Source organism: Ochlerotatus camptorhynchus, unplaced genomic scaffold (assembly GCF_037179485.1).
Source record: "Ochlerotatus camptorhynchus isolate MF236.1 unplaced genomic scaffold, CSIRO-AGI_Acam_v1.1 ptg000291l, whole genome shotgun sequence".
Lineage (NCBI taxonomy): Eukaryota > Metazoa > Arthropoda > Insecta > Diptera > Culicidae > Ochlerotatus > Ochlerotatus camptorhynchus.
The window spans coordinates 2,591,381-2,618,677 of NW_027040780.1; the positions used below are offsets into that span (position 1 = coordinate 2,591,381).

Here is a 27,297-nt window from a genome sequence, read left to right on the forward strand (position 1 = left end):
CCGGAAAGTTCCATCACGGCAAGGTTCACCTTCTTCAGTGTTTGGTTGGTAGTAAACCCTCGGAGCAAGCTCCGTGCAAAGTTGGTGATGTTCAATTGTTTTGTACTATGATATAAAAGCATTGCTATGCTGCCAGAATTCTATCAAACGTCCGTTGGAGCTCCTGAGGTGGTGATCAATCAATAGTGCAAAACAGCAGCAACATGCTAAAGGTAGTGAAGGTTCATGAAACTGACTCTGATTGGAAAATAATTGGGTTTCTAATTGATAACAGATTGCAACATTGTTCGTGGTGCTGGCGGTGGTTGCCAGCTCGTTGGCCTATCAAGGCCATCGGAGCAGTGAACTGATGGGTCGTGGTCAAGCAGCAGTTGATGAAGTGGACCGTCGCCGACAGGAACAGCTTCGCGATTGGGATGCCTGGAGAGCTGAGCGCCAAAGGGAACTGCAAGCCGCTTGGAATGAGCAGCGTGAGGAGGATGACAATCGAGAGGAAGGTGTGGCTGAAAATGAAGGGCAAGAAGAAGGGGATGGAGAGCAAAGTAGTGACATGGGGGAGGGTCAGCAGCGAGACCGTCAGGAATCGGGAGAACGTGGTGATCGGGATGAGGGAGAAGGTGATGAGAATGAAATGCAGGAAGAAGGAAACGATGAACAGGTTGACGGTGAGGGTGAACGAGATGCTGAACAGGAGGATGGAGGGGAAAATGAACAAGATGTAGAACAGCAGCGTGAAGGTGGTTGGACTGTGTGGAACACGAGACGAGGTCAGCGAACCGGAGGTCGTCAGCAGGAGCGCCAGGAGAGAAGACAGGAAGGTCAGCAGGAACGTCGGCAGGAAGGTCGGCAGGAAGGACGACAGCAAGGACGACAGGAAGGACGACAGAAAGGTCGTCAAGAAGGAAGACAGGAAGGACGACAGGAAGGACGACAGGAAGGACAACAGGAAGGACGACAGCAAGGACGACAGGAAGGACGACAGGAAGGACGACAGGAAGGACGACAGGAAGGACGACAGGAAGGACGACAGGAAGGACGACAGGAAGGACGACAGGAAGGACGACAGGAAGGACGACAGGAAGGACGACAGAATGGTCGTCAGGAAGGACGACAGAATGGTCGTCAGGAAGGTCGTCAGGAAGGTCGTCAGAACGGCAAACAGGGAGGTCGTCAGGAGAATCGTCAACAGGAAACTCGTGACGAGAGGCGGCAAGGAGGTACCCGAGACGATCGTCAGGATGGACGCCAAGGAAGTCGTCAGCAGGGACAACAGGGTGCTCGTCAGGAAGGAAGACAAGGTGGCCGTCAGGAAGCAGGCCGTGAAGAACAACAGCAAAAAGGTCAGCAGGAAGGGCGTCAGGAGATTCTATCAGAAAGATTAGGTAAACAGGGTGGCCGTCAGGAAAGCCGACAAGGAGATAATCAGAAGAATGGTCAAGAAAGTCGTCAGGGGGAACGACAAGCAGCTAATGCAAAAGTCCAGCAAGTAGGACGCCAACAAGAACGACAAGGTGCTCGTCAAAATGGCCAACAAGAAGGTAATCAAGGTGGACGTCAAAATGAACGTCAAAATCAAGGTCAAGCAGAACGACCAGGAAATCAACAACAGAACCGCAATGAAGGTAGACAACAGGGACGCCAAAGAGGAAATCAGGAAGCAGTTGTCCTTCCCAATTACGAATTCGCATACGGAGTTTATGACCCCAAAACCGGAGATCATAAAGATCAGTGGGAGAAGCGCGTTGGTGATCACGTAAAAGGTGTCTACTCTTTGAACCAACCTGACGGCAAGAAACGGGTTGTACACTACGAAGGCGATGCCAAACGAGGAATCGAGGCAGATGTCAAACAGGTCGAGAAGAAAGGTGACCGTCGCGAGCAAACCAATGGAGTAGCTCACAGTTACAACAAGCTGAAGAAAATCAACTAATGCCGAAGGTAATCCAATATATATTTTTAAACCAGTTCATAAATATTGCATAAATATCCAAATAAACATCTGATTGAGTTAAGCAGCATTATCTCATAGTGTTGTGCTGTTACTTTCGTATGCAAGCAGAAGCCCCTACCGGTATCATACAAATCGCTTCACTGAGCCAATCGAACACGAAGTAGAGCATGCGTATCGAACCGTACACGTTTTGAATATGCATTAAACAAGATGTGTGAGCTCATGGCTTCCTCATTGGTATTCCTTAACATGGGCGTAGACGTGAAAGAAACCAAAAGGGCATTGATTCATCGTTTTTTATTTGTTTTCGTTTTCGTTGAAACATTCGATTTATTGACAAGTAACAACTGCAACTAGCACTAGTTCAACAATAGGTTTGCTTTCGGTTAGCTTTCAGTCTGATTCAATTAAATTTTTCGAACTTAATATAACTTAGTCCTCCTTGATGGCCACTGTTGGTAGGTTCTTCTCTTACGCTATTCTCCTGCTGCTCTTGCTGCTTCTGCGATTCTTCGAACTTCTGGTTGTTCTCCTGCTGCTGCTGCTGCTGCCTGGATCCTCCTTTGAGAGCCGAAAATCCAAACACAGGATTATCCTCAAATCCCCTAGGTCCAGACTGCTGCGGTGGTTCCGGTGCTTCCCATTGCTCCGTCTGATCCTCCTCTCGACTGCTCTCTCTTAGCTTTTCGAAGAACTTTGGTGATTTGTACACTCCCTGATGGGACTTGGAACTCCCGTATCCTATCTTCACGATCGGCTCCTGTCGACCTCCAATTTTATTAATCTGCACTCGGATTTCGTCATCTGCTTCTGATGAACCGGAAACATCGCGTCCGAAGTTATCATGCTGTTGTTGTTGGTTCTGCTCAAAGGATTCGCCACTTTCTGCCATCGCCATGATCGATTGCCCATCCTGCGTTCCAGAACTAGACCTGCCCGAACCACCAGCAGCCTCTAAAACATGCTCGTAACTATCCAAATCACTCTCCGTCAGCTCTTTGTCCAGATAATCCTTGAACAGTCTATTGAACTGCTCAACAGTGAGTCCTCCATTGCGGCTTACCAAAATTCGCGTCAACTCCAGAGGATCTGTAGTTTCGTTGATGGCTTCCATTGAGGATACAATCGCTTCCGTATTCTGCGTATCAGGCCGTCGTGCCCCTTTGGCTTCGTCGTAATCCTGATAGTCTTCACTCACGTACTTTCCGTAGCTATCACGTAGGGTAGGTTCACTGTATTCCTCCGATTGGGAGTTCTGCTGCAGTGAATTTCCGCTAGGTTCCTCGACGGGAGTTTTCGAGCTACGATCAAGTTGGATCCTTGGGTCACCTTGATCTTCCAGCTTGATTTGAGACGCCTGTTGGCTATTGGGAACTGTTTGTTGGTTGTTGTTGTTTTGCATCTGACCGAACTGTTGTTGCCCTGGCATATGCTGAATGCGGAACGCATTGTGCTGAATGTAGCCTAGCTGTGGCTGCTGCTGCTGTACCTGATTCATCTGGAGACCCCAGAATGTCGTGGGAACAATGAATCCGGTCTGGAAGGCTTGTGGGTTTTGGATTTGAACGGGTCTTTGGATATCTTGAGTAACCTGCCGGTTAGGTTGGGTGGTAGTGAACTGGAAGTTATGCTGAAGACCGTTGCTATTCTGCTGTTGTTGCAAATAGTTTTGAGCAAGGAGATTCTGCTGGATTGGAAAACCTGAAGGCAGTCTATTCTGGTTCGCTTGATTCGTTTGATCTCCTCGCATGGGAGGTCCCACGAGGGCCAAGGGGGTTGAAATTTGATTGTTTTCGTCACTTCCCAAATTCTCGCTAACGGAATAGCCGGCAGTTGTCACCTCCACGCTATTCAGATTGACGTTTTTCAAGCTTTCCCGAACTGTTTCTTCCATGTTTGGATATTGATTGAAGTCTTTCCTCAGTTGGCTACGTCCTATGTTCTGAACGACTTGGCTATGTTTTCCGAGAATCTCTAGGACGTTGGCTTTTGCTTGTTTACCGTTGTGAGGTTTCTCGTATTTGACCAACAGGTAGATGGTGTTACTGTCATCAATTTCGTTGATGGAAACTTCTTGCGGGCGGCTTGGAGCAGTAGTAGTGGTTGGTGCAACTGTGGTGGTGGTCGTAGTGGTGGTTGTGGGAGCTGCCGTTGTAGAGGTTGTTTCTTTCGGAGGTGGAATAAATTGAGTGGGACCGATTTTGTCACTGTTAAATGGAACTCGCAGCTGAGGATTACGGAAAAGGACACTGGGAGTGACTGGATTAACGACGATCAAATTTTGCTCAGTCTGAGGAGCCACCGTCGTCCGTTGGAAATCATTCTCCTCAGAGCTCTGGATTGGTTCATGATTTCGAATTTTCCCGTAGCTTTCACTCTGTGTTTTGTAAAAGGTGATGGGTTTAAGAGGCATTTTTCTAAAGTCTGGCACATATTCATGATGCGAAAGGTTGGGATCAATGAACCGTTCGGTCTTCTCATAATTCTGATAGATGGGCGTACTAGATATCCAATTTTCCTCCTGATGAGGTAACTGAGTCGTTGTCGTTTTTCTCGCTACTCCAGGCTGCCGTTGCCCAAATTGGGAATACATTGGAGCGTTAGTCGTACTAGGCTCCGTCGATGGTTCAAAAGTCGTCGTGTAACTCCAGGAACCACTCAACTTCGAATTCTTCATACCTCGATTACTACTAGATCCATGACGTTGAGTTCCACTTCTCATCTTCGGTTCCCACTTTTCATCACGTTTGCGACCTTTTTTCCGTGGTTCATAGATCTCTTCCGATCGAGACACTTCCTTCCGGTACCCAATCTGTGGATTATTCTGACCGATTGACCCCGTCTTATCCCGACTGGGCTCCTTGAATGGCTTCGCATTCACGTGCCTCTGGTGGATCTCGAAGGGACCATGTTTGACACTGACTTCGTACTTGTTTCTTCTCGATGCACTTTCAGCGGTCACCAGCAGAGCTGCCAGCAATAGCACTGGTTTGAACCACTGCAATTAGAATATAGAATCACTATCACGTTCTGATCGTCACTTTTCGCAACCACTCCTAAACTCACCTGGACCATACTGAATTCAACCGTTGAAACCTTCTACGCCTTTCGCGGGCAATCAACGGACTGACCACTTTCTCCTCGATTACCAAACTATTTATAACGTATCCCTTCATAAGTATAGTGAAACAATCGAGGAAACCGATCAAAAAAAAAAAAACAGCGAGTTCAATTGATTGAACATTCGCAAAAACAGTACAGCCATAAGGAGAACATGGGGTGTGTTCCCTGGTGCTTCTTACGCATCGTGGATCGCCTATCGATCAAATGTGCGGCCAAGTGATAACACCCAAGCATTGGTTTGCCGAAAGCTCACAGACAATTCCAGACCACTAAACTCACATCCAATCATGAAAAAATACCATTGCATCTACCCACAGTCTATGGTATGGTTGTCCGTCGTGGGCGGATTGCGTGCACCACCGTACCGTACCGGTGGTTGTATGATCGATGTTGCTGCTACTACATAAGGTGCCGCACACTAACCGAAGGCACCCGGCACGATCGCGTGCAGTGGTCTAGACTTTGCCGCGTGGAGATTAAGCTACTTACCGGAGATTAAGAGGAACATTGTTCGGATTTGTAAAAGCATGTGTTATGGACAACCGCCCTCGCACATGCTGGTTGACGCTACAATGTGTTCGAGTGAAGGTCAACTGTCAACCGTTTGACAGCCGAAGAATTTGAGTTCAGTTCTCTCAACAGGTTTCAGCTTTGACAGGTGAAATCCGATCTCGGTATCTAATTAATGTGGAAGGAAAACAAAGTTCAAATACCTAAACAGCAAACGTTTAATTGTCATGGGAGAAATCACACCATGCTTCCTCGTCAACATCTTGACAGACGATCCTCCCACCATCTCTCGAACAAAGCATCCTCTCGAAAAGCGTATTGCGAAAGAACCTTAGTCGGTGCTCAGCCAACTGAAACCCTCCAAAAAACATGAATCATTGCGAAGTTGCAGATTTATTGCCCCGTTGTTGATGCCGTTTTCTGAGAAGTGCCGCTTAAATCGGAATCATTTCGCACGACCAACGAATGGGGATTTCCTTCAAACGTGCTGTTGCTGTTGCTGTTATTGCCAAGGTTTCGAATTCTATTTGCCACTTGAAAAAAAAGGTGTTTATTTTGCGATACCTTTGTAACAGCGCAGAATGCAGATGCGATCAAGTTGCGGTTGGATAGATCTGAGCACATTCGATCGGGACACGTTTCAGGAAATGGCTAATGCGATCTGCGTGTGTTGTGGCTTTGGTTGGGATCGCACTATTTCTGAACAACATTCATGAGCTTCTGGTGCTCTTGACATCGTTGGCATTCGGCAAGTGGTTCGATTGAAAGGACCAATCGAAATTGGCTGGATGAACAAGAAGCTCTGTGGCCATGCAGGCAGTTGAATGATATTCAAATCATTTTACCTACAAGCACAGCAACATTTTGACTTCATGATCTATGGCGAATGTGCAAATATGTGGCGCATAAAAACTAAAAAAACGGTTAAGGGTTGTGTCCATAGAACATTAACATATGTTTTGTCATCGATCAAAGTGCAGCCCTTGTGTTTCGTCAAAACACGGTCGTAAAAGAGCCTTGCATGCTTTTCGGCCACGGAATTCTGCTTCATGTGCCGGTTCGGATGTTTACTGGCTTTGTACGACTTGTATCCTTCCCTGGCACGGATGTTCCGCCGCACCGTTTGAAAGATGGCGTTGTACCTTCTGGCCACATCTCGGATCTAATGACGCGGGTTGGCTTTAACTCACCTCGCACCTCAACGTTGGCTTTAACGCGCAGCTGACGATCCATTGGAATGAGTTGCGGCAAGTTGAAACGGAAAATGAGTCTCTTTCTTAGCGGAAATCGATGATAAATTTGATTCCTTTTCATTATATTGCTGCGTGTGGAATGAATTTAAGACATTTTATTCTTTATATATTGATGGAGCTCGTTTTGCCCCATCAAGATCAGATTTGCAAATCATTATAATCCAATTTTAAAACAGTTATTAATAAAAGGATACATACTTTTTACATATTTGATGTAATATTTAAAAGTGAATTTTTTGTCAGGTGCTAATCCAAGATATTTCACTTGACTTGACCAATAAATTGGACAATCTGGCAAACATCTGGCTGCAGCTTCTTCTGTACGGAAACCCACTTTTTCTTCATGTCTTCCTATTCTTCCTAAGATTTGACCTCCTAGCGATGCTTCCGTACTGCTTGCTTCATAAAAGCCCAGTATTTTTCGATGGGCTTTAGTTCCGGTGCGTTGGGGGGTTCATGTCCTTTGGTACGAAAGTGACCCCGGTGACTTCGTCCCACTCCAGGACAACATTTGAATAGTGGCACGAAGCTGGATCCGGCCAGAAGATCGTAGGGCCTTCGTGTTGCTTCAACAGAGGAAGCAGATGCTTCTGTAGACACTCCTTGAGGTATATCTCCCCGTTTACAGTCCCGGAAGTCACGAGTGGCGCACTCCGTTTACCACATGAGCAGATCGTTTGCCAAATAATGTATTTCTTGACAAACTGAAAGTTTCTGCATCCTTACTTCCTCCGGAACATCAAACTTGTGCTGTGCGGTGAAGAACAGTAGCCCCGGAAGCTGGTAAGTCTTATCATCCATGATGAGACAATGAGGCTTCGTCAGCATCTGGGTGTACAGTTTCCGGGCCCGTGACTTTCCCACCGTATTTTGCCGTTCGTCACGATTTGAAGCCTTCTGCACTTTGTACGTATGCAGTCCCTCCCGGTCCTTGGCTCTCTGAACTCTCTAAAGACTTGGACAGATTCAACTTTTTGCCCGCATCCCTGACCGAAGCATTGGGATTCCGCTTGAACGCTTTCACAACACGCTTGTGATCCTGATCACTAATAGAACATCCATTCTGACCGCATTTCCCCTTCCGTTCGATGCTCAGAGTTTCGTAGTAACGTTTAGTGATGTCCGATTAATAGTCGATTAATCGAGACAATCGATTATCTGTTCAAATAATCGATTAATTTTTAATCGATTATTCAATGCTTCGATTATCTAATAATCGATTAATTGGCTTCGATTATCTAATAATCGATTAATTGGCTTCGATGATTGAACGATTATTTGAATTTCATTGGAAGTATTTATTTTAGTGTATAAAGAACTTATCATTATCAATTAAACTACATGATAACCCGCAACAACTCTAAATTGAGTCGAACATGCTCATTTCAGCGTTTAGTATGGCTACTCAAAGGTGAGTGGCGCAATTTTACTCACTTTTGAGTAAACGACGTTCTCGCGCAGAGTGAGTCAACACCACTCTGTGATATTTTCAGGCGGGAAATGTGTTTTTTTTATTTTATATTTTTGATAAAAAAAAATGGAAATTTACTGCTCCAGATTAATTAAACTGGAGCTGAAGACGACTGAAATCGGTCTCCGCATGCAATTCCTACTTACCTTAATACATTTCGGCCGGTGTTATACAATAATTTCACCATTTCTTAGAGCGTCTGCGCCGACACGGTTGGTCCCGTATTTGGCTAACTGAGTGGCTTTTACTCAGTTTGACATTTCTCGTTCACTCAGATTTTGACAACCTAATGCATCAAACGAAATTGAGTACGATCGACTCACCCGGTGAGTAAGCTAAAGTAAGCGGGTAGACTTATCTGACATTTGTAAAATGCACAAGTATTAGTGCAGAACTTGCGGTAAAGTATTAGTATTAGTGCAAGAAAACCTTACCCAAAGTTCTGCACTAATACTTGTGCAATTCACAAACGTCAGAGAAGTCTATTCTCTTAAACATGATGGGTATATACATGATGATACAGCTTTGTCACTATGTTGGCGAGGAGATCGCGGGGGGGAAAAGTGCGGTTTTAGAGCAAATTGTAAAAAAAACTCGGTCGCTGTCCCGTACAAAAACCCAACATGGCTGAATCATGAATTTGATACATTAGAACACCTCTATGTAGTCACCTTGCTCTAAAGCAGAGTCGAACAATCAGCACTGTTTGTGATTTACTTTTCATCAGAGAAAACAACAACCAGATTTTTTGCGTTAGCATCGGATGACTTTCATTCAGAAGTGAAAAATTGTACGTTGATAATGGAGCTTCTGGGAAACAAAAACAATTATAGAACCTGACAAATTTTCAAACAAGTGCTTGGTATAACTTATAAATACCACGATGTAATAATTAAAGCAAAGTAATGTTTTTCAACTACAATTACTAAAGTATTGTCAGTAATGAATGCAATACTTGTAGTTCAGTGGCTGTGCTGAATGGGTGCGATATCCAACGCAGGTGTGGAAGCTGCCTTCCTTGCACATTCGATTGCCGTCAATGGATGGCAATCGATGTCCGGCGGTGATTGGCATTAGATTGTGGAACAGAGACCGACGTTAAATAAAGGAAAGAATAAGAAGCCCTCATCTCAACATGATACTATTCCCACAGACAAACAGGCATAACACTGGCAATTTGTTCATCGCACACGCATTTAACGGTCAATTTAAATGTTTTTAGTTGCTAGTGGCGCGCATAGTCAATAACCCTTGCGTTTGACGTTTACACACTACCGGCATCTGTTCAGAGCACTACCCATCACAGTATACTCAACAGATGGCGGTAGTGTTTTAGCGACGATTTTTAATATTGAAAAATATTCAATATGTTATGTCTGTTTGTCTGTGCTATTCCTACAATCTGTTGGATAAATAGAGCTTATATACTATAGAAGAAGAAAAGCGCTGGTGTTCCCTTTGTTCCGATGCTGAATAATTCCAGGTACAGAACTGTCAAACTGCATAGTTTTTTCTCGCTTTGACAGTTGTGTCCCTATTAGATGTAAGGGAAAGATGTTTAGACAGCGACGGCAGCGCTATTCTTCCTCTAAAGTTTATTACCTCTATTGTTGGAGAAGATGTTTGGTTCGAGTAAATGTTTTTTCAGGTAATGAGATTGCAGTCCAAAGTCAAAATCAATTCGTCATAAAGATGCAAGTTGTCTCTTCTCTCACTATGCTTCTAATATGTTTTTTAATAAGCATTAAAGAGTATAAGTGTATTTTATTGAATTGGAGGCGAACCAGCCTAAGGCTGAAAGCCTCCTAAATAAAGCTAAATTAATTAATTATTTTATTGAATTGTTATATCTTGAAACAATAATTTACACATGATCCATTAATGAATAATCAATACATAGTTAAAACACTTTCTTAAATATGTTGATTTTCTTTGTTATCAGAGAATATCAATATTAATCGATTATTACGATTAATCGATTATTTCATGTCGATTAATCGATGTCGATTACTACCAATAAACAAAGTAATCGATTGGTAAATAATCGATTAGTTGTGAAAATCGGACATCACTAGTAACGTTTAATCCAACCCGAAGGCAACATGACAAGTTCAATACATTTCCAGTGTACCCCAAAAATTTGGTGCTGGTGGTTCTGTCAAACTCACAAAATTCAGAAGTGTTATCTGAATAAGGCGAATGCGGAAATGATGTTCAGTAAATAAAATGAAATTTTAAAGTTAATCTTATTGCATATACAGAATCACTTTAGTTTGAGCAGAACAAAACCAAAACCTTAAACATATGATTTGTAAAACAAAAATATGTGATTGTCATCGAGTGAATCGAAACAAATGAGAATTGAGCGAGGATACTTTCGATGTTTTCGACACTATTGCTATAGTCGTCGATGATGAACAAAGAAAGAATGATTTTGCAGCCAGTAAGAGCGTACTAATTATATGCAGCTTGTACTGCAAAATATACAATTTGAGGTAATAGTCTAAAGAGTACAACGTTAGTACAATGGTACAATGGTGTACTTTGTATGTCTGTCGAAGGCCTTAAATGCATTTAAGCTAAATATGTGATATATTATTAATGTTGACTAAATTTTCAATTTCTTGCGACAACGGATCAACGATCATTAAACATGCAAAAATGTCAGAACTTAAATTAAGATGATATTATCGAAAATTGTGATTAACAACCAACCAACTTTTTATTATCACTATATTTTAAAGAGTTATTCGTGTTATTTGAGTTGAAATTGTCACAGTACCCAAAACTGTGCAACTAAATAACTGAACATAAAAAACTGATAGACTCATCTGTTTCTTGAAGCTTGAAGTTGGGTGATGACGTAATGATACGGCCGGGTAATCAAAAGACAATCACTAAAATTTATTCTTTTTAGAAGCTCATTATGAATATCGTTTTTTTGTGAGACGCTTATTTTAATTTATTTTAATTACATATTTCTTCGTTTTCAAATGGATATACGAAATTTTAGTGTTCACACAGCAAACCTTTTACTCACCGCGAATAAGAATCAATTTTGCATTTTTTTTTTACCCCGCAATAGAAAGATGATATTGATACGGATTTTTATTGCAAGTCTTCATCGCACAACTATGCTCAGAAACATTATTCTCAAGGCTGATAATATTCAAGAGCAAAATATAATAGAAGTAATTAAAGTATTTTTATTTCCATTCGATTATATAAGAAAGACCTCCATCAATCTGTTTCCATTTGATTGGATTTATTTCATTTCACCACGAAAATCATAAATTCGCTCTTTTCATATGGCATTCTTGTTTGATGTTTGACATCCACACATGGTGATACAAAAAGTTGGTTTCCCATAGAGAAATACCGTTGCGGCGGTGAAGGGCAGTCCCTTTGTTTACGTTCTGTGGCGACATTTACTATTTGCAAGTGGGTACGTGAAACTAAGGTTATCTGTCACCTTGCCGGGGACTTGATTTAATCACACAAATCACCGTTGATTGCACGATTCCAAGTTGCGTTCCGGTGTCGCGATGAGAGAGTGTAGGTTTTTCCAGGTACTTTCGTTTTATCAATTCGCGAAGGTGCTTTTCGGGTGACGCCATTTTTTACAACTTTCGAAAAACTGACAGCGATAAAAATACAGTGTAAACAATATACTCTCAACTACTTTTATCCAAATTTTCAAGAGGAAATACCCAATGGGTAAATTTCTACAGCGTTTTTTTCCGTGATGATATTTGATGTGGGACACCCTTTACTAGGATTTAAAAAGAAACCTCTAGGCTTATGTGGAAATATTATAATTTGAGTTTTGAGCAACCCTGAGGAAAATCAAGTAGGGCCGAACCGAAAACGTTGTACAATATAGACCCAAGAATGCTACACTGAGAAACTCTTGCTCTAATAGGTAGTAGATCAGATTTGAAATTTTGGTAATTTACCTGAAGAGTTCTGTCAGTTAAATAATTTTGATCTAATTTCATGATACAGAATGGAAAATTAAACTTTTTCAATTTGGCAACATGGCCGCCATGGAAAAATCGAGTTCGTATTGATGTAAGGCATGATTATATTCCGGCTCGAAGAACCATTTTATGTTGTCGTCTGTTGTAACTGACCGCTGGCATACTTCGACTGCTATCTGGTGCAACCTTCAGCGAAAACGTTCGGTCACGATAAGCTGTTTTCAGTTTCCCGGCAGGCAATGAATGAGGTGTGAGAGGATGTAGTAGTGCTTCCGTATGGTGTCATCTGATTACAGAGACCAGATAACTGCTGAAGCTATCAGTGAAAATGATCAGATACGAACGGGTGTACCACACAACAATACGTTCCTGCGCTGAGGTAGCTGAGCAACCTTGCGGTAGCTGGGAGTCACCCACTTGGTGATTATTTTATTTACAGTTATTTTTACCGAGTTTTTGAATTGCGGCACTCTTCGGTAAAATTTAAAGGGTCTGTGAAAAATTCAAAATTGAGAAAATGTGTAACAAAAATTTTACAGACTTACTTATGTTAACCCCGTGTAAGGATGAAAAATAAAATTTGTCGATTTTATTCAATCTTTACGACAAACGGTCATTTGAATTTTAACCAAATTTTTCAGTAATTCAAATACCCATTAAAAAATACTGACTCCTGTAAAAAATGAAGTGTGTAGCTGGACGCATAAGTTGGATTTTTAGCCGGATTCGAAATTGATACCACATTTGCAGTTTTCCATTTATCAGGAAAGTATACCAAATGGAAACATCTGTTATATAGTTTTGCCAAGAAAGACAAGCTACTCTCTGAGAGTTTTTTGATGAGGCTAATTATAAAATTCCATCACCACCTGGAGCTGTCATATTTTGAAACTCTTGCGTTATAGATCTTACTTCGTCTAAATCCTCAGGAATGATCAAACATATTTTCTCGAGATAAAATATTCAGATAATCCCGAGCAACCTGATTCTTAATAGGAATAGTACGACGCAAACTGAAATAAAGGGAATTCTCGAATTGCTTAGCAAGCTTCCCAGCATTTTCCGAATCTGTTATCAACATTATTCCACCTTCTTTAAGCGGACTTAATAGGTTTTGTCAACATTTTTGTGAGTTTACATAATGGTTTGGATTTCGGGTCAAATTTCGACACATTATTTAAAAAAAGTAGTTCCTCGTGGAAGAAAATTTGCTTTTTAATTTTGAAAATCCTGTCATACTTTCATACCAGGCTCATTTTTCAGATGGATAAGGAGCTCCATTATAATTTAATCGAACCTCGCATGTTGGTACTGCTGAGGCAGCTCTTGCTTCAACTATTTTTTTCCCTTGATTTGTTTTCCGTCGATCTTGTTTTCCGTGCTGAGCACCAATGCTACCGACGCCAGGGAGGTAGCTCCCACACCTGGACTGGACCTGGACCTATCGACCCATCAACTCGTGAACCGGGGACCGAAGGAAGGCGTGTTCAGAGATGTTATGCCTCAGAACCGGAGGCGTCAACTGGGATTGAACCCAGGCCTTCTGGGGTGAGAGGCAATCACGCTTACCACTACACCACCGGCGCCGCTCGGTTCAACTATAGAAGTAGTCAGAGGTTCAAGAGCATTAACATCACCTTTGGATGCAAAGAAACATCTTAATTGAAGTTGTATTACATAAATGTTCGATATTGCTCCCAATCAGCTCTATGGTAATTGAGAGTACAGCTATTGGGATTAGAAATTATTTCTTGGGATATTTCAAAAGTTACTGGAAGGTGATCAGAACCAAAGTCATCAAATCAATAGATGAGGGATTTCTTGCGGAAGAAATGCATGTTGGGCTGTTTGAATATTGAATAGAGTAGTAACCTGCAGATCAATCATCAAACAGAACATAGGAATTGAAAATATTTTAAACATTATTCCAAGAGCAGTGTTTTGCATTAAAATCACCAACAATGAAGAATTTAGATCTATGACAGGTAAGTTTCTGAAGGTCACCCTTGAGAAAATTATTCTGCATGCCTACGCATTGGAAAGGCAAATAAGGAGCTACAACGTAAGTTGTCCTTATTTTGTTTCGAAATGAAGAAAGAATTTGATGTTTGATATGTCTTGAACAATGATGGCAACGCCACCATCAGCCCCATCAAGACGATAATTTTGAGAAATGTAATAGGGGAAATCGCTCTAATGTTGGCCAATGGATCTAACATTGGGCCCATCGCTAAAAATTTGCTATTGATCAATTTTATCTAGATGAACGCGTCATTGGGACGGTACTAATGGATATTTTTGGTTGCTATTGAAAATTTAGTCGATTGCTGAATTTATGAATGGGCCCAAATTAGGGAAGCTTAGGCTGACATTACATACATTTCCCCTAATTTGCGTCCCTTTTAACCTTATGGTCAGGTTTAATGAACGTTTCAGTTATAACGACGATATGCACTTTATGAACTCTCAAAAATTTAAATAACTTGCCTCCATTATCTTCAAGAGATCAAGCAGTCCAATAAAAAAAAAATTAAAATCCATTACTGAATTTCTTATTAATGACGATTTTGTTCGCAAAATTACTTCAAATACATGGAGTTAGTTTTTAGCATATCAGTAATCATGTCGATTATTGATTTCTGCAATAATTCAATTTTAGGAGCAATTTTGCTAAGTAAGACAAAAACATCAAAATTTACGTTCCGACATTTCGAAAATGTCGTACCGCACGATCGTAGCATCCTTCTATTGAATCGGATTGGTACAGCTTCTTCGTCGAAAATCAACTTCCATTATCATCACTGAATCAACCCACACCCAAGATCAGCTAAACTTGAATACGCAGTAACTTTGTTAAAACGCGAAAATTTACTTATATATGCAGCTTCAGCTTGCTCTTTGACCAGCACACTCGGCATACCTGTGGCACACTTGCGGCACACTGACAAAAAAGATGACCCAAGATTGGTGTGCGGAGTGACGTGACCCTTGAGTGGAATTGTAAGTAAATTGCGTTGCAGTGAACACATGAAGTCTCACTCCTTTCAGCTGCTGGAAAATTGTAGAGTTTCGGAAGACAGCAGTTTGTTCCAGCCAGCGCTGATGCACAGTTAAGTTTTATTATCAAAAATAAACAAACAATTAATTGATGCTCATTAAATACGCTTGAATCAAGAATTTAGTTCTGCTTGATTGAAAGTTTAAATACATTATCAGTGGTTTATTAACATGGGAGAGGCTTATCAAAAATAGCTTCGTAATACTTGCAGTCACAAGACATGATTGCAGGGAGATTTTTTATCCAGACAGTGGAAGTAAGATTGTAAGTACATGCACACATATACATACAGTAATTGTTGTCGTCGTTGCAACCACAACTGATATTGAATTAAAGTAACATTATTTCAATCACAAGTCGAGCTTAATAGGTATGTATTTATAATATGGGACATTCAAGCTCAAGTGGGTACACCACCTGTGGTCGATATTACCTATTTGAGCCAAACTTCTGAAATATTATATACCTGCTAATCTATCTGATTTCATCGTTCCGTAAAACGGGGTAAAATTTAAGGTTTTTTTTTAAAGTATATTCTAAATATTTTTACAATTAATTTTTTTTTTTAATTTTTTAGACAAGTACTGATGATCCTTGAGTCAATTCCTTTGTAAAATGCTTGATGGAAATTAAATAATTCGTACTATTTTTTAAGCCTTGTGACTGAACATTAGTATTTTGATAATGTTCGTTGAATGTAGAAGAAAATGCGTGAAACTCAAATAATTTAGTTCTTGAATTATGCAACTTTCAATGACGTATCAGAAAGCATCATAAGTAATAAGAATAAAATATTTAATTTGTGATGACTATATTGGAAATACATTTCATAAGTAATGGTTTTAGTGCTTTTTCAAACAGGCTATAAACAAGAAAATTGAATTTTAATATATTTGTAAAATATGTAACGCATACAATATAAAAACTATATACCATATCAACGGAAATGCCCTAATCTACAAAATGGAACCAATGTTTTAAATTCGGAAAAAGGCGCAGAGAGTAAATTTAATCATTGTATTCTACTATCAAAGCTACCCGCATTATCAAAGATATCCCGTTTTACGGTACTTCTAAAGCACAACGTTTTGGCTGTATCCCATAGGAACGAATTTTTGACTTTTAAAACCACAATTAAATTAACAGAAGTAAATAAATGAGCTAGTTATGATTTCACATAATGAGAAACCAGCCCAGAACATGTAAAAAATAACATAAAAATATTATTGTGCCATCGGCGTGAAGGAATTCAACACAAAATAAAAAAAAATACTAAATAACATTGATTTTCTACCAGAAATGCTCAAAACTCCAACTCACTCATCTGGTCATATCTCGAAAACTATTTGTCCAAATCATTTGACCTTTGAAACACATCTAGTAGAAGAGTTTTCCAAAGTGTGGTGAAAATTTGAACCCAAAATATTGAGAAATAAAAAATCCCGCCCATGGTGGAAATAGGCCTTTTTTGTCAATTTGAATAACTGGCAGTAATCAGCCTGTTTACTGTGGGTACATCTATACGAATCTACATTTAAAAAAAAACCCCTTCAAATTGACGCTTATTTGGTTGTCTTCAAAACCCAGGGTTGTAGCCCAGAAGGATCTAGGCGTTTTAGAGCAAAATCTAAAAAGGCATTTGTTAAGAATGTCAAAATAAGCGTTTTGATAAGTTTGGCTCAAATCGGTGACATCGACCACATTTTTTTTTTTTTAATTCTGTACCCACTTGAGCTGGAATGACCCTTATGGAGCTCGGTGGTCCAGTGCTAACAATTTTGCTTGCATTGCAGAAGATCATGGGTTCAATTCCCAGCACCTTCGTTCTGCAGAGTTGCTAGGCTCGCAATGCAATCAAACGACCGTATTACATACCATGGTGAATCTGCGACTTTACCACTTGCATTACTCTCTTTCCCATGAATGATGTGAAGATGCAAAAGTGACCTCAGTCTTCAGCAGCAACGTCTGACATACTAACAATCCTTCATTTCCCATATGACCATGTTGCTTGCTTCAACAAATTCGTTTAAAAGGTTGACATAAGGCGATTGACTGGCTGTTAAGTATAAAACTTTCGTACTGGGCGTCGCTAGTACCGAAATATCCTTCATATCTTCATAAAGCTTCGCTAAAAATACAAACTGTTTCTATAAGGCCACATGATTAATGAAAGCATGATCGAACAGAGATCATATATTGCCCATTTCTGAACAATCAAGCATGTTGTGGTGGATCATAAACTTCTGACATAGGGGAATTTACGTATTCTCGTCAATCTAAGCAGCTGCTGCACTTCTACTAGCATTTTCTCAGCGTCACGCACATATATGATGTGTCTGTTTGTTTACATTCATCTGCTGCTTGCTTCTCTATCCATTCCAATCGACAGAATTTTTCAAAACGTTTTGAAAGCGTTTTTACAACGCTCCAAACTTCTCAGGTGAGTGTGACTATTGTCGGCAGCCTCTTTTTCTTCGGCAACCTTCCCATTAGAACTGCGTGTTAACCAGCTGTTCTATTATCGGCAACTCGAAATCAACCCCATTTTGTAGTGCGTATGCTTTATTTGAAGAAAAATGTAGCATTACTGGATTGCTCGATCGTTCAAATATAATCAGATTGAAGCTGAAAGGCTAAACAATCGTTTGAACACATTCAGGGAAGTGCGTTGATGGGAAAACATAGTGTAATTAACGTTTAAATTTAGGTTGCCGAAAACAGTCAATGGGTGCCGAAGCCAACATTTACCCTACCTACCTACTTCTAATTGTATTTTTACTAAGCTTAACAGCCATTCATCACCCTCTGAAGATGCATCTGCCCGGTGCTATTGCTTGTTGACGGACGGCGTTCTTCATGTCTTGTTTCACAAGCCGCAACAAATCTGTCCGGAGATGTCTTTTTACAAGCTTCTACCCAAAGTGCACTTCACTGAAGCACAACACAGCTGATTCTACACAACCGTGCAACAACAATCATCGTGGGACAAGTGGATATAGGAACGTGTGTGTTGCCCGTCGATATTATCACACGGTTGAGTGGGTTTTGCAAATTTGAATCGGCTCGTAAGCTTTTTAAGCGCAGGGATGATTTTTTCGCCACATTTGCCTTTCTCGTGGCTCCTTCAATGGCCTTTTGGAGTTTTGCTTTTTCGTACGTTTCATGAGCTTAAGCTTCCCAGTACGTATACTATGTACCGCCTTAATTGCAATGTATCAGAACCACAAGATCGGTTTCAAGCACGTTACTTTAAAAAAAATCGAAAAGACTTTCGAAGTGGATTAGCTTGAACGAAGAAGCCATAGCGCAATGATGAAGTCATAGGATGCAGCTATTGTAAACCGGTTCCTTTTACCGAGCCGGCAACCAGCACCACCGGGTATGAATGTAATAAAATATAGGTTTAGATTCACTCGTCTGCCATAATATGATTCGCTAGAAGTTCTTCTCACTTTCAAAATATGTAGGCATAACTACATTAAAGTGGCGCTGGCAGTGTCGGAGGAGGTGAATCCACGTCGCACTCGCTCTGTAATAAAGCTATCGGTAGATTAATCTTCTTTCTATTTCTATACCGTCACCAGGTAACGATGCTGCCAGGTGAGAAGGCCACGTGCCACTTTGCAAGGGGTTCTCTCTATGCCAATTGTCCCTCGGGTGTCACCTCTCATAAATTAGATTGATCGGCGTCGTCGGTCGTCGGTGTCTAATGTAGTTACTCTTCAATTTAACCTGGCTGTATGGTATTAGTTCTTGCCGCTGGCCGGTCGGATTGCTCAAAATAAGCCAAAACGGAGGAAATAGCCTGCTGATGAGTGACAATGTTGTGCTCTAGATTTGTACTTGAGCCTTCAGATTCGTTCAGCTCAGTGCCACTGCCAGGTATGTGAGTGTGAGCGGTTTTAATAAAGATTGTTATTAATTGCTGAGCCTCCGGATTGTAATGCGGTTGGAATGATCTTGATATGCAAAATCGCATTAGCACACTCGTCGTCACCAAGTGGACGTTTGCTGGTCATTAAGTATGGTACGGTGTTTGTTTGCTAACTTAGTAGAGCATTGAAAAAGGATCTTTGTCTGGTGTCAGGTTTATTTCAAATACTCGAAGGAGTTTGCAAAGAATCGCTTAGAATGTTTGGAGAAAAGTGTATCTTCTACATTGTTGTCATATGACCTGTTTGTTCTACAAAAATGACGATGATTTTGCCGTAACCTGCTTTTCAAACTAGAAATAAACTCCATAAATATCCTTAGTCAGAACATTTCTCTCCAGCCCATGCGGGTTTGAGAGTTCTTAGATAACTTCAAAGAGCTATCTACTTTAAAAGATTTCAATGAAATCAGGACGTCACCACCAATTTCAGGACATGATCCGAAGGTTCCATAGCACAATTGCAAAATCTGGTGGTGTATCAACTGACAAAACCCCAAGGCTGCAAGCAGCGCGTCGATGCATGGTTTACATGGCTGGTTATTGGCAATGCGATGATCAATTGTTATGATTCAGCTACTATTTAAAAGGTATGGCTATCTACTTTCATTTGAAACAGGTAGAATCCCCATGGTAATCCAGAACGGAAAAACCCGGAAAAGTCCCGAGCGAAATGCGTGTCGATCCATGTTGACATGACTAGTTCTTGGCAATTTGGTTACCAATTGTTAAGAAACAGCCGCTATATGAAAGGTATGACTGTCTACTTTCGAACGAAATAGACAGGGAACCGATTGGACTGGTGGTTGGACAATATGCTTACAATCATGCGCATAAAGGACCACTGCCACCGCCATAAGGATTCTGCTACTGGTATTATGCCTTTTTACAAGTATGCAGGCTCGCGGCATAATCGAGGAATGGATACGGTGTCCTCATCTGTTTATCCCAGAGGGCAGAAGAGGATCGCAGAACCTTGGGGAATTTCTTTTCCTTTTAGCGGTGTCCAAACCTGTGTATCCCAAGTTGGGCAGGAGAGGATCGCAATCCAAAGTGATTCTTTGATCGAAAGTATCTGTCTTTATTAATCAACTGTTATACGGAGTTATTGCCATAATACATTTTACAATTTGTTGCATTGGCAAGGTGTGATTTATATTTAATTACTGTAGGCAAAGTGAGATGTCTATAATGGTGTGACAATTCTATGTTTGTTTCATTGGAATCAATGTGCTTGCTAGGCTATTAGCGTATTGAAAGATGTAACATGATCCGCCCATTCGGGTTTGCTGTTCTGGGTGTAGGAAAGGTAAATGAATAATTCTGTTTGGCAAGGCTATGGTAGAAGTGAACGCTACTGACCAGGGATGGAACATCATTAACATTCATTTCGTGCATTCATTTACATTCATTTGCCTTTAACTTTTTTCATCAACAGAATTCCATAAAATAGTGTCTGAAGGTTTTGTAGGTTTTGATATAAGCTTCATGTTTTGGAAACAACTTAAATCTGTATCTCTTATGCATGATGAATCAGAGTGATAAGAACCCACCTTTGTTTTTCAGTAAATGTAAATTGCATTCACTAAAAATAAATAACATGTTCTACCAGCTCTATTTCGTCATGCATAAGAGATACAGATTTTAGTTATTAACAAAAGTTGTAGTTCATATCAAAAGCTTTAAAAGCTTCATGCAACATTTTACGGTATTATGTTTATAAAAAAAAGTTAGAGTCAAATGAATGTAACTGAATGCACGAAATGAATGTAATTTTTTTTTTAACTCTTTATTTGTTCCAAATTCAAAATAAATTACATTTCATTTTAACCTAGGTGCTCCAGTTACTGCAGTAACGTACCAGCCTTAATTGTTATGATATATAGCTAAGTGTTTTTACATTGTTCCTGTCTTGGCAATTCAGTATTTTAACAGGTTTTTATAAACCTGCATGTCAGTATAACAATTGATATCTTAAAACTAAAAACTAAAACTAAATCTTATCTAAGTATAAAGGGAATTAATCGTTGCAATTGAGGATTGCAACGATTTTTGCCTGAAATTATTAATTATTTTTTTGGACATTTGTTCTAAAGTCTCAATATTCGAAATTCTATGTACCTCGGTAGTACTGTACCAGGGAGGCAACTTCAAAATCATTTTCAGAATTTTGTTCTGAATCCTTTGAAGTGCTTTTTTCCTGGTAGTGCAGCAACTAGACCATATTGGCACAGCGTAAAGCATGGCCGGTCTAAAAACTTGTTTAAATATTAGAAGTTTATTCGTCAGGCAAAGTTTGGATTTCCTGTTTATAAGAGGATACAAACATTTAATATATTTGTTACATTTGGCTTGAATGCCCTCAATGTGATCTTTAAAAGTTAATTTTTGGTCAAGTATTAATCCAAGATATTTCACTTGGTTTGACCAGGAAATTGGAACTCCGTTCATAGTGACTATGTGACTACTACTAGGTTTCAAAAACGACGCTTTAGGCTTATGTGGAAATATTATAAGTTGGGTTTTGGAAGCGGAGAGAGAAATCTCCCATTTTTGTAAATAAGAAGAGAAAATGTCTAAACTTTTCTGCAGTCTGCTGCAAATAACACGAAGACTTCTTCCTTTAGCGGAAATGCCTGTGTCATCAGCGAACAAAGATTTGTGGCAACCCTGAGGCAAATCAGGGAGGTCCGAAGTGAAAATGTTATACAATACAGGCCCAAGAATGCTACCCTGAGGAACTCCTGCTCTAACAGGTAGTCCATTGGATTTGGAATTTTGGTAATTTACCTGCAGAGTTCTGTCAGTTAAATAATTTTGAACTAATTTCATAATGTAAAGTGGAAAATTAAACTTTTTCAATTTAGCAATCAAACCTTCATGCCAAACACTGTCGAATGCTTTTTCTATGTCTAGAAGAGCAACTCCAGTTGAGTGGCCTTGAGATTTGTTTGAACGAATTAAATTGGTAACTCTTAAGAGTTGATGAGTAGTTGAATGCCCATGGCGAAATCCAAACTGCTCATCTGCAAAAATTGAGTTCGTATTTATGAGAAGCATCATTCTTTTTAAAATTATCTTTTCAAAAAATTTACTTATTGAAGACAGCAAACTTATTGGGCAGTAGCTAGAAGCTTCAGCTGGATTTTTATCCGGCTTCAAAATTGGAACAACTTTTGCATTTTTCCATTTATCAGGAAAGTATGCCAAATGGAAACATCTGTTAAATAATTTTACCAAGAAAGACAAGGTACTCTCTGGGAGTTTTTTGATGAGGATATAGAAAATTCCATCATCACCTGGAGCTTTCATATTTTGAAACTTTTTAGTTATAGACCTTACTTCGTCCAAATCAGTCCCCCAGGAATCATCAAAAATATTTTCCAGAGAGAAAATATTCAGAAAATCCCGAGTAACCTGATTCTCAATAGGACTAGTAAGACCCAAACTGAAATTATGGGAACTCTCAAATTGCTTAGCAAGTTTCTGAGCTTTTTTCCAAATTTGTGATCAAAATTTTACCACCTTCTTTAAGCGCTGGAATTGGCTGTTGAGGTTTTTTCAAAATTTTTGTGAGTTTCCAAAAGGGTTTGGAACTCGGGTCTAATTTAGAAACATTATTTTCAAAAGTGTTGTTCCTCAGGGCAGAGAATCGCTTTTTAATTTGTTTTTGCAAATCCCGCCAGATAACTTTCATGGCAGGATCGCGTGTTTTTTGATATTGTCTCCTACGGACATTTTTAAGACGGATCAAGAGCTGAAGATCGTCGTCTATTATAATTGAATCGAATTTAACCTTGCATTTTGGTACTGAGGCAGCTCTTGCTTCAACTATAGAAGTAGTCAGAGATTCAAGAGCATAATTAATTTCATCTTTGGTTTGCAAAGGAATGTTTAGATCGAAGCTATATTCCATAAATGTTCGATATTGCTCCCAATCAGCTCTATGGTAATTGAAAATAGAACTGTTGGGATTACAAATTATTTCTTGGGATATTTCAAAAGTTACTGGAAGGTAATCAGAACCGAAGTCAGCATGGGTAACCAATTGGCTACAAAGATGACATGAATCAGTTAAGACCAAACCAATAGTTGAGGGATTTCTTGCAGATGAAAAGCATGTTGGGCTGTTTGGATATTGAATAGTGTAATAACCTGCAGAACAATCATCAAACAGAATATTACCATTGGAATTTCTTTGAGCATTATTCCATGAGCGGTGTTTTGCATTGAAATCACCAATAATGAAGAATTTAGACCTATGACGGGTAAGTTTCTGAAGGTCACTCTTAAGAAAATTCTTTTGCTGGTCTACGCATTGAAATGGCAAATAGGCAGCTATAAACGTAAGTTGTCCAAATTTTGTTTCAACAGAAACTCCCAAAGTTTCAAAAACTTTGGTTTCAAATGAAGAAAGAATTTTATGTCTGATTTGTCTATGAACAATGATGGCAACGCCACCACAGGGTCCATCAAGACGATCATGTCTATGATTTTTTAAATTTCAATGAAAATTGAATAAAATTTTTTAAATTTCAATATGCACGTTATGAACTCTCAAAAAGTTAAATAGCTCGTCTTCATTATCTTTAAGAGATCGAGCATTCCAATTTAAAATATTTAATGCTTTAAAAACCAATACTGAATTTTAAACTCATGACAATATTATTTGCAAATTTTACCCCAGTTTGAATAGCATCAAACATGAAGTTAGATTTAAGCAAATCAGAAATCATGTCAATTAATGATTTCTGTAAAAATTCCATTTTAGGGGCAGTAATGCTTCCTAAGTCAAAATTGTCAAAATTTCCGTTAGAATTACGTTGGTTAGTATTTTGATTTCTACCCGCTGCAATAGTAGCATAGGTAGCACCATTAACTCGCTGAACATTGTTAGCAGCGAGGGGAGTAGATATAGATACAGATGAAAAATTTGAAGCAGGGGTGATATTTGTACCTAAGGGTATGAATGTAGAATTTGTTCCTCCTGACCGTTGTTAACAGCAGAGGAATTTGTATCCGGTCGGAAACGTGGAGCGTTTCCTACCTGTCGGTTAGAACGAAATTGTAGGATCGCTTTGCGAGTCTTACATTCCCAAAAATTGGATTTGTGGTTTTCACCACAATTTGAACATTTAAATTTCTTAGGATCTTTCTTCAAATGACAGTCGTCCTTTGCGTGAGAGGAATCACCACAATTCATGCATTTAGCTGGCATGTAGCAATTTATAGATCCGTGACCCCATCCCTGGCACTTACGGCACTGAGTGAGGTTTTGGAAATTTCCTCCAGTCTTCCTGAAGTGTTCCCACTTCACTCGGACATGGAGCATAAGGCTAGCTTTTTCTAAGGCCTTAAGGTTGTTTAGTTCACTAGACTTGAAGTGAACTAAATAAAAATTATTAGAAATCCCGTTGTGTGAATCGCCAGGACGGGATTTCATTTTCATTTTGATTACTTGGAGTGGCACAACTCCAAGTAATTTTGCCAGTTCATCTTTGATCTGATCCAGGGATTCACCACTGGGAAGTCCTTTCATGACAACCTTGAACGCACGTTCAGTTTTAGTATCGTAAGTAAACAATTTATGCTGCTTCTCAGTAAGATATTTGAGAAGACATTTAAATCCGTCCAAGTTTTCAGCCCGACGTCCAATTTGCAGTGAAAACTTAACTTTCACGAAATTCAAAAGTTCCATGCGAAGAGCATGGAAATCGGAAGTGGTTATCACAATAGGGGGAATCTTTTCCTTCTTAGCATTAAGCCGGGAAAGTTTACTAGAATTTTTCTTGGATGATGGATCATTCTCATCATCTGTGAGCAAATCAAATTGATTACTCAAATTAATTTCATCAGAAGGGGGGTCAAGAGTTTGCCCCTTTCTTTTGCGTTTAGGTGCCATGGCGGCAGTAAATTTTAATCCAAATTGACTTCCAAGCAGATTACTATAAGAATCTGAAGGATCGAAGAGGAATTTTCCAAATCGATATCCAAGAAGGATTACCTCGGGTAGGGTTCAAACAAGGATCGAAGAGGAATAATAGTTGAACAAGGTAGATTTTTTTTTTACAGATTGAGCACTGAAAAGTGCTGTTTAAATTTGTTGTAGCTTTAGGTAGTAGTAACACTTCCTTCAGCAAAAAGCAAATAGATCCGTACGGCAAGAGAGCACGATGCGGACTGATTGAACAATACATGATAAGAATCATAACACGATCTCTCCTGTTCCGGGACCTTCCGACTTCTCAACTCCCATCTCCGGACTAGACCCAGTATGCTGATTCAAAATTGGATGCCGCGTTGTGAATTGGAACGCTGTAAACCAGAACGCACTGCCTAAGCACAGGGCTGTGCTGTGTGCACTGTCGCGCTAACTGTTTCCCGCCATAAAAGTCTTTCTATTTCCGTTGATCGTTCTGGACCTGCGGTCGAGTTCGGTGGTGGGGTCTCCCAACCATCGTTTTCAGGCAAGTATGCATACATTAGTTACAGTAATTTCCTTGATCAGCTTCCTTGTTCCAGTGCAATGACTTAAGCATCTGCCGGCTATTTCCAGTTAAGAAGCACTTCTGATACTGCTCATTCACAACATCCGCTTTACTGTTCGAACAATCCTAATTCATCTCCGGGACGCACAATAGACTGCTCTTTGGAAGCTTCTGGTTCCTCCAGCCCAGTCGTGCCGATTCCTGCCAGCGTTCAGCATAGTCGTCCTGGACCTGTGGCTGGATATTAATCAGGAGTCTTTCACCTTGCCTCTACAGGCAAGTACAATCAATATATTGACTATTAACTGCCTGATGCCGATCAAATTTTCAGCAATTCGAACTGTGTTAGTCATTGTGATGATGCCTCTAAAACTCTCAATCCTGGGAACCCGGAACGCGCCGTAGAAAGCCCCATGGAAGCCCCCAATCCCTCCGTCTCAGTCCTGCCATTAGCAGCCTTCGTTCATCATAGTCGTTCCGGACCTGTTGTCGGATGTGGAAAGGGGGTCTTCCAACGTACTCACTATGGCGAGTATCCAATGAGACTTGATGATGGTCAGTTATTGCCTGATGGATCTGTGATTTCCAGGGAAAGCAGTCGTTCGATTCTTTGCCGCAAGCAGGACGTCGTGATCTTCTACCAAAAGGCCGGGGGAATGAATTCTAATGATGAAGAGTACCGCCTAGCTGAATCGGATTGTTTCTATAATGTAATTGTCCTGTGCGAAACACGGCTCGATTATCGACCGCTTTCCAGTCAAGTCTTCGGTCCTGACTACGAGGTCTTTCGTTGCGATCGGAATCCTAACAACAGCCGTAAATCTACAGGTGGAGGTGTCCTTGTAGCTGTCCGTGGCGGGTTGGAGGCAAAGGCCATCGAGAACGACTCATGAAACTATGTGGAGCAGGTTTGGACAGCCATCAATCTGGGTGATCGCACACTATTTCTATGCGCTCTGTACATTCCACCTGATCGACTCCGGGATTCGATGAGTTCATTATCGATACTCACTGTCGGTCAGTTTTCACAGTTATAGAAAGTGCCACTCCAGTTGATGAGATATTCATTTTTTGTGACTTCAATCTGCCAGGCGTTTCGTGGAGTCCATCTCATAGCCGATTCCTCTACCCAGATTCTGATAGCTCTACATTTCACGCAGGAGCTATAAGCCTTCTCGACAACTACAGCGCTGCGACGTTTTCTCAAATTAACCATGTAGTTAACGAAAATGATCGTAGTTTGGACCTCTGCTTCGTGAGCACACAGGACAGGGCTCCATTAATTTCCTCGGCTCCTTGTGCACTAACTAAGCTAGTTCCACATCACCCTCCTCTAATTGTCTTTGTTGAGGACAAACTCCGTGATTTCGACAATTATCCTGCTACGGTTTCTTATGATTTCTTTAAAACTGACCACCGTAGCATCATAGATGTACTGTCTAGCATGGTATGGGAGAACATCCTTGATTCAGATGACGTCGAGGCTGCAGCGCAAACCTTTTCACATGTCCCGAAAAGAACTCACCACA

At 40.3% G+C, this 27,297-nt stretch overlaps 2 protein-coding genes across 2 annotated transcripts; one reads left to right on the plus strand and one right to left on the minus strand.

The window, feature by feature from the left end:
* The first annotated feature begins 349 nt into the window (after positions 1-349).
* On the plus strand, positions 350-1,930 carry LOC135706823 (protein argonaute-2-like). Its single transcript, XM_065228493.1, has one exon. It carries the CDS (start codon positions 350-352, stop codon positions 1,928-1,930), a length of 1,581 nt encoding a protein of 526 aa, XP_065084565.1.
* A 424-nt stretch (positions 1,931-2,354) lies between these two features.
* LOC135706824 (uncharacterized protein DDB_G0290685-like) lies at positions 2,355-5,026 on the minus strand. Its single transcript, XM_065228494.1, has 2 exons — positions 5,018-5,026; positions 2,355-4,949 (listed from the first exon to the last, which is right to left on the minus strand). The coding sequence occupies exons 1-2, from the start codon at positions 5,024-5,026 to the stop codon at positions 2,355-2,357; spliced, it is 2,604 nt and encodes an 867-aa protein (XP_065084566.1).
* Positions 5,027-27,297: the final 22,271 nt, after the last annotated feature.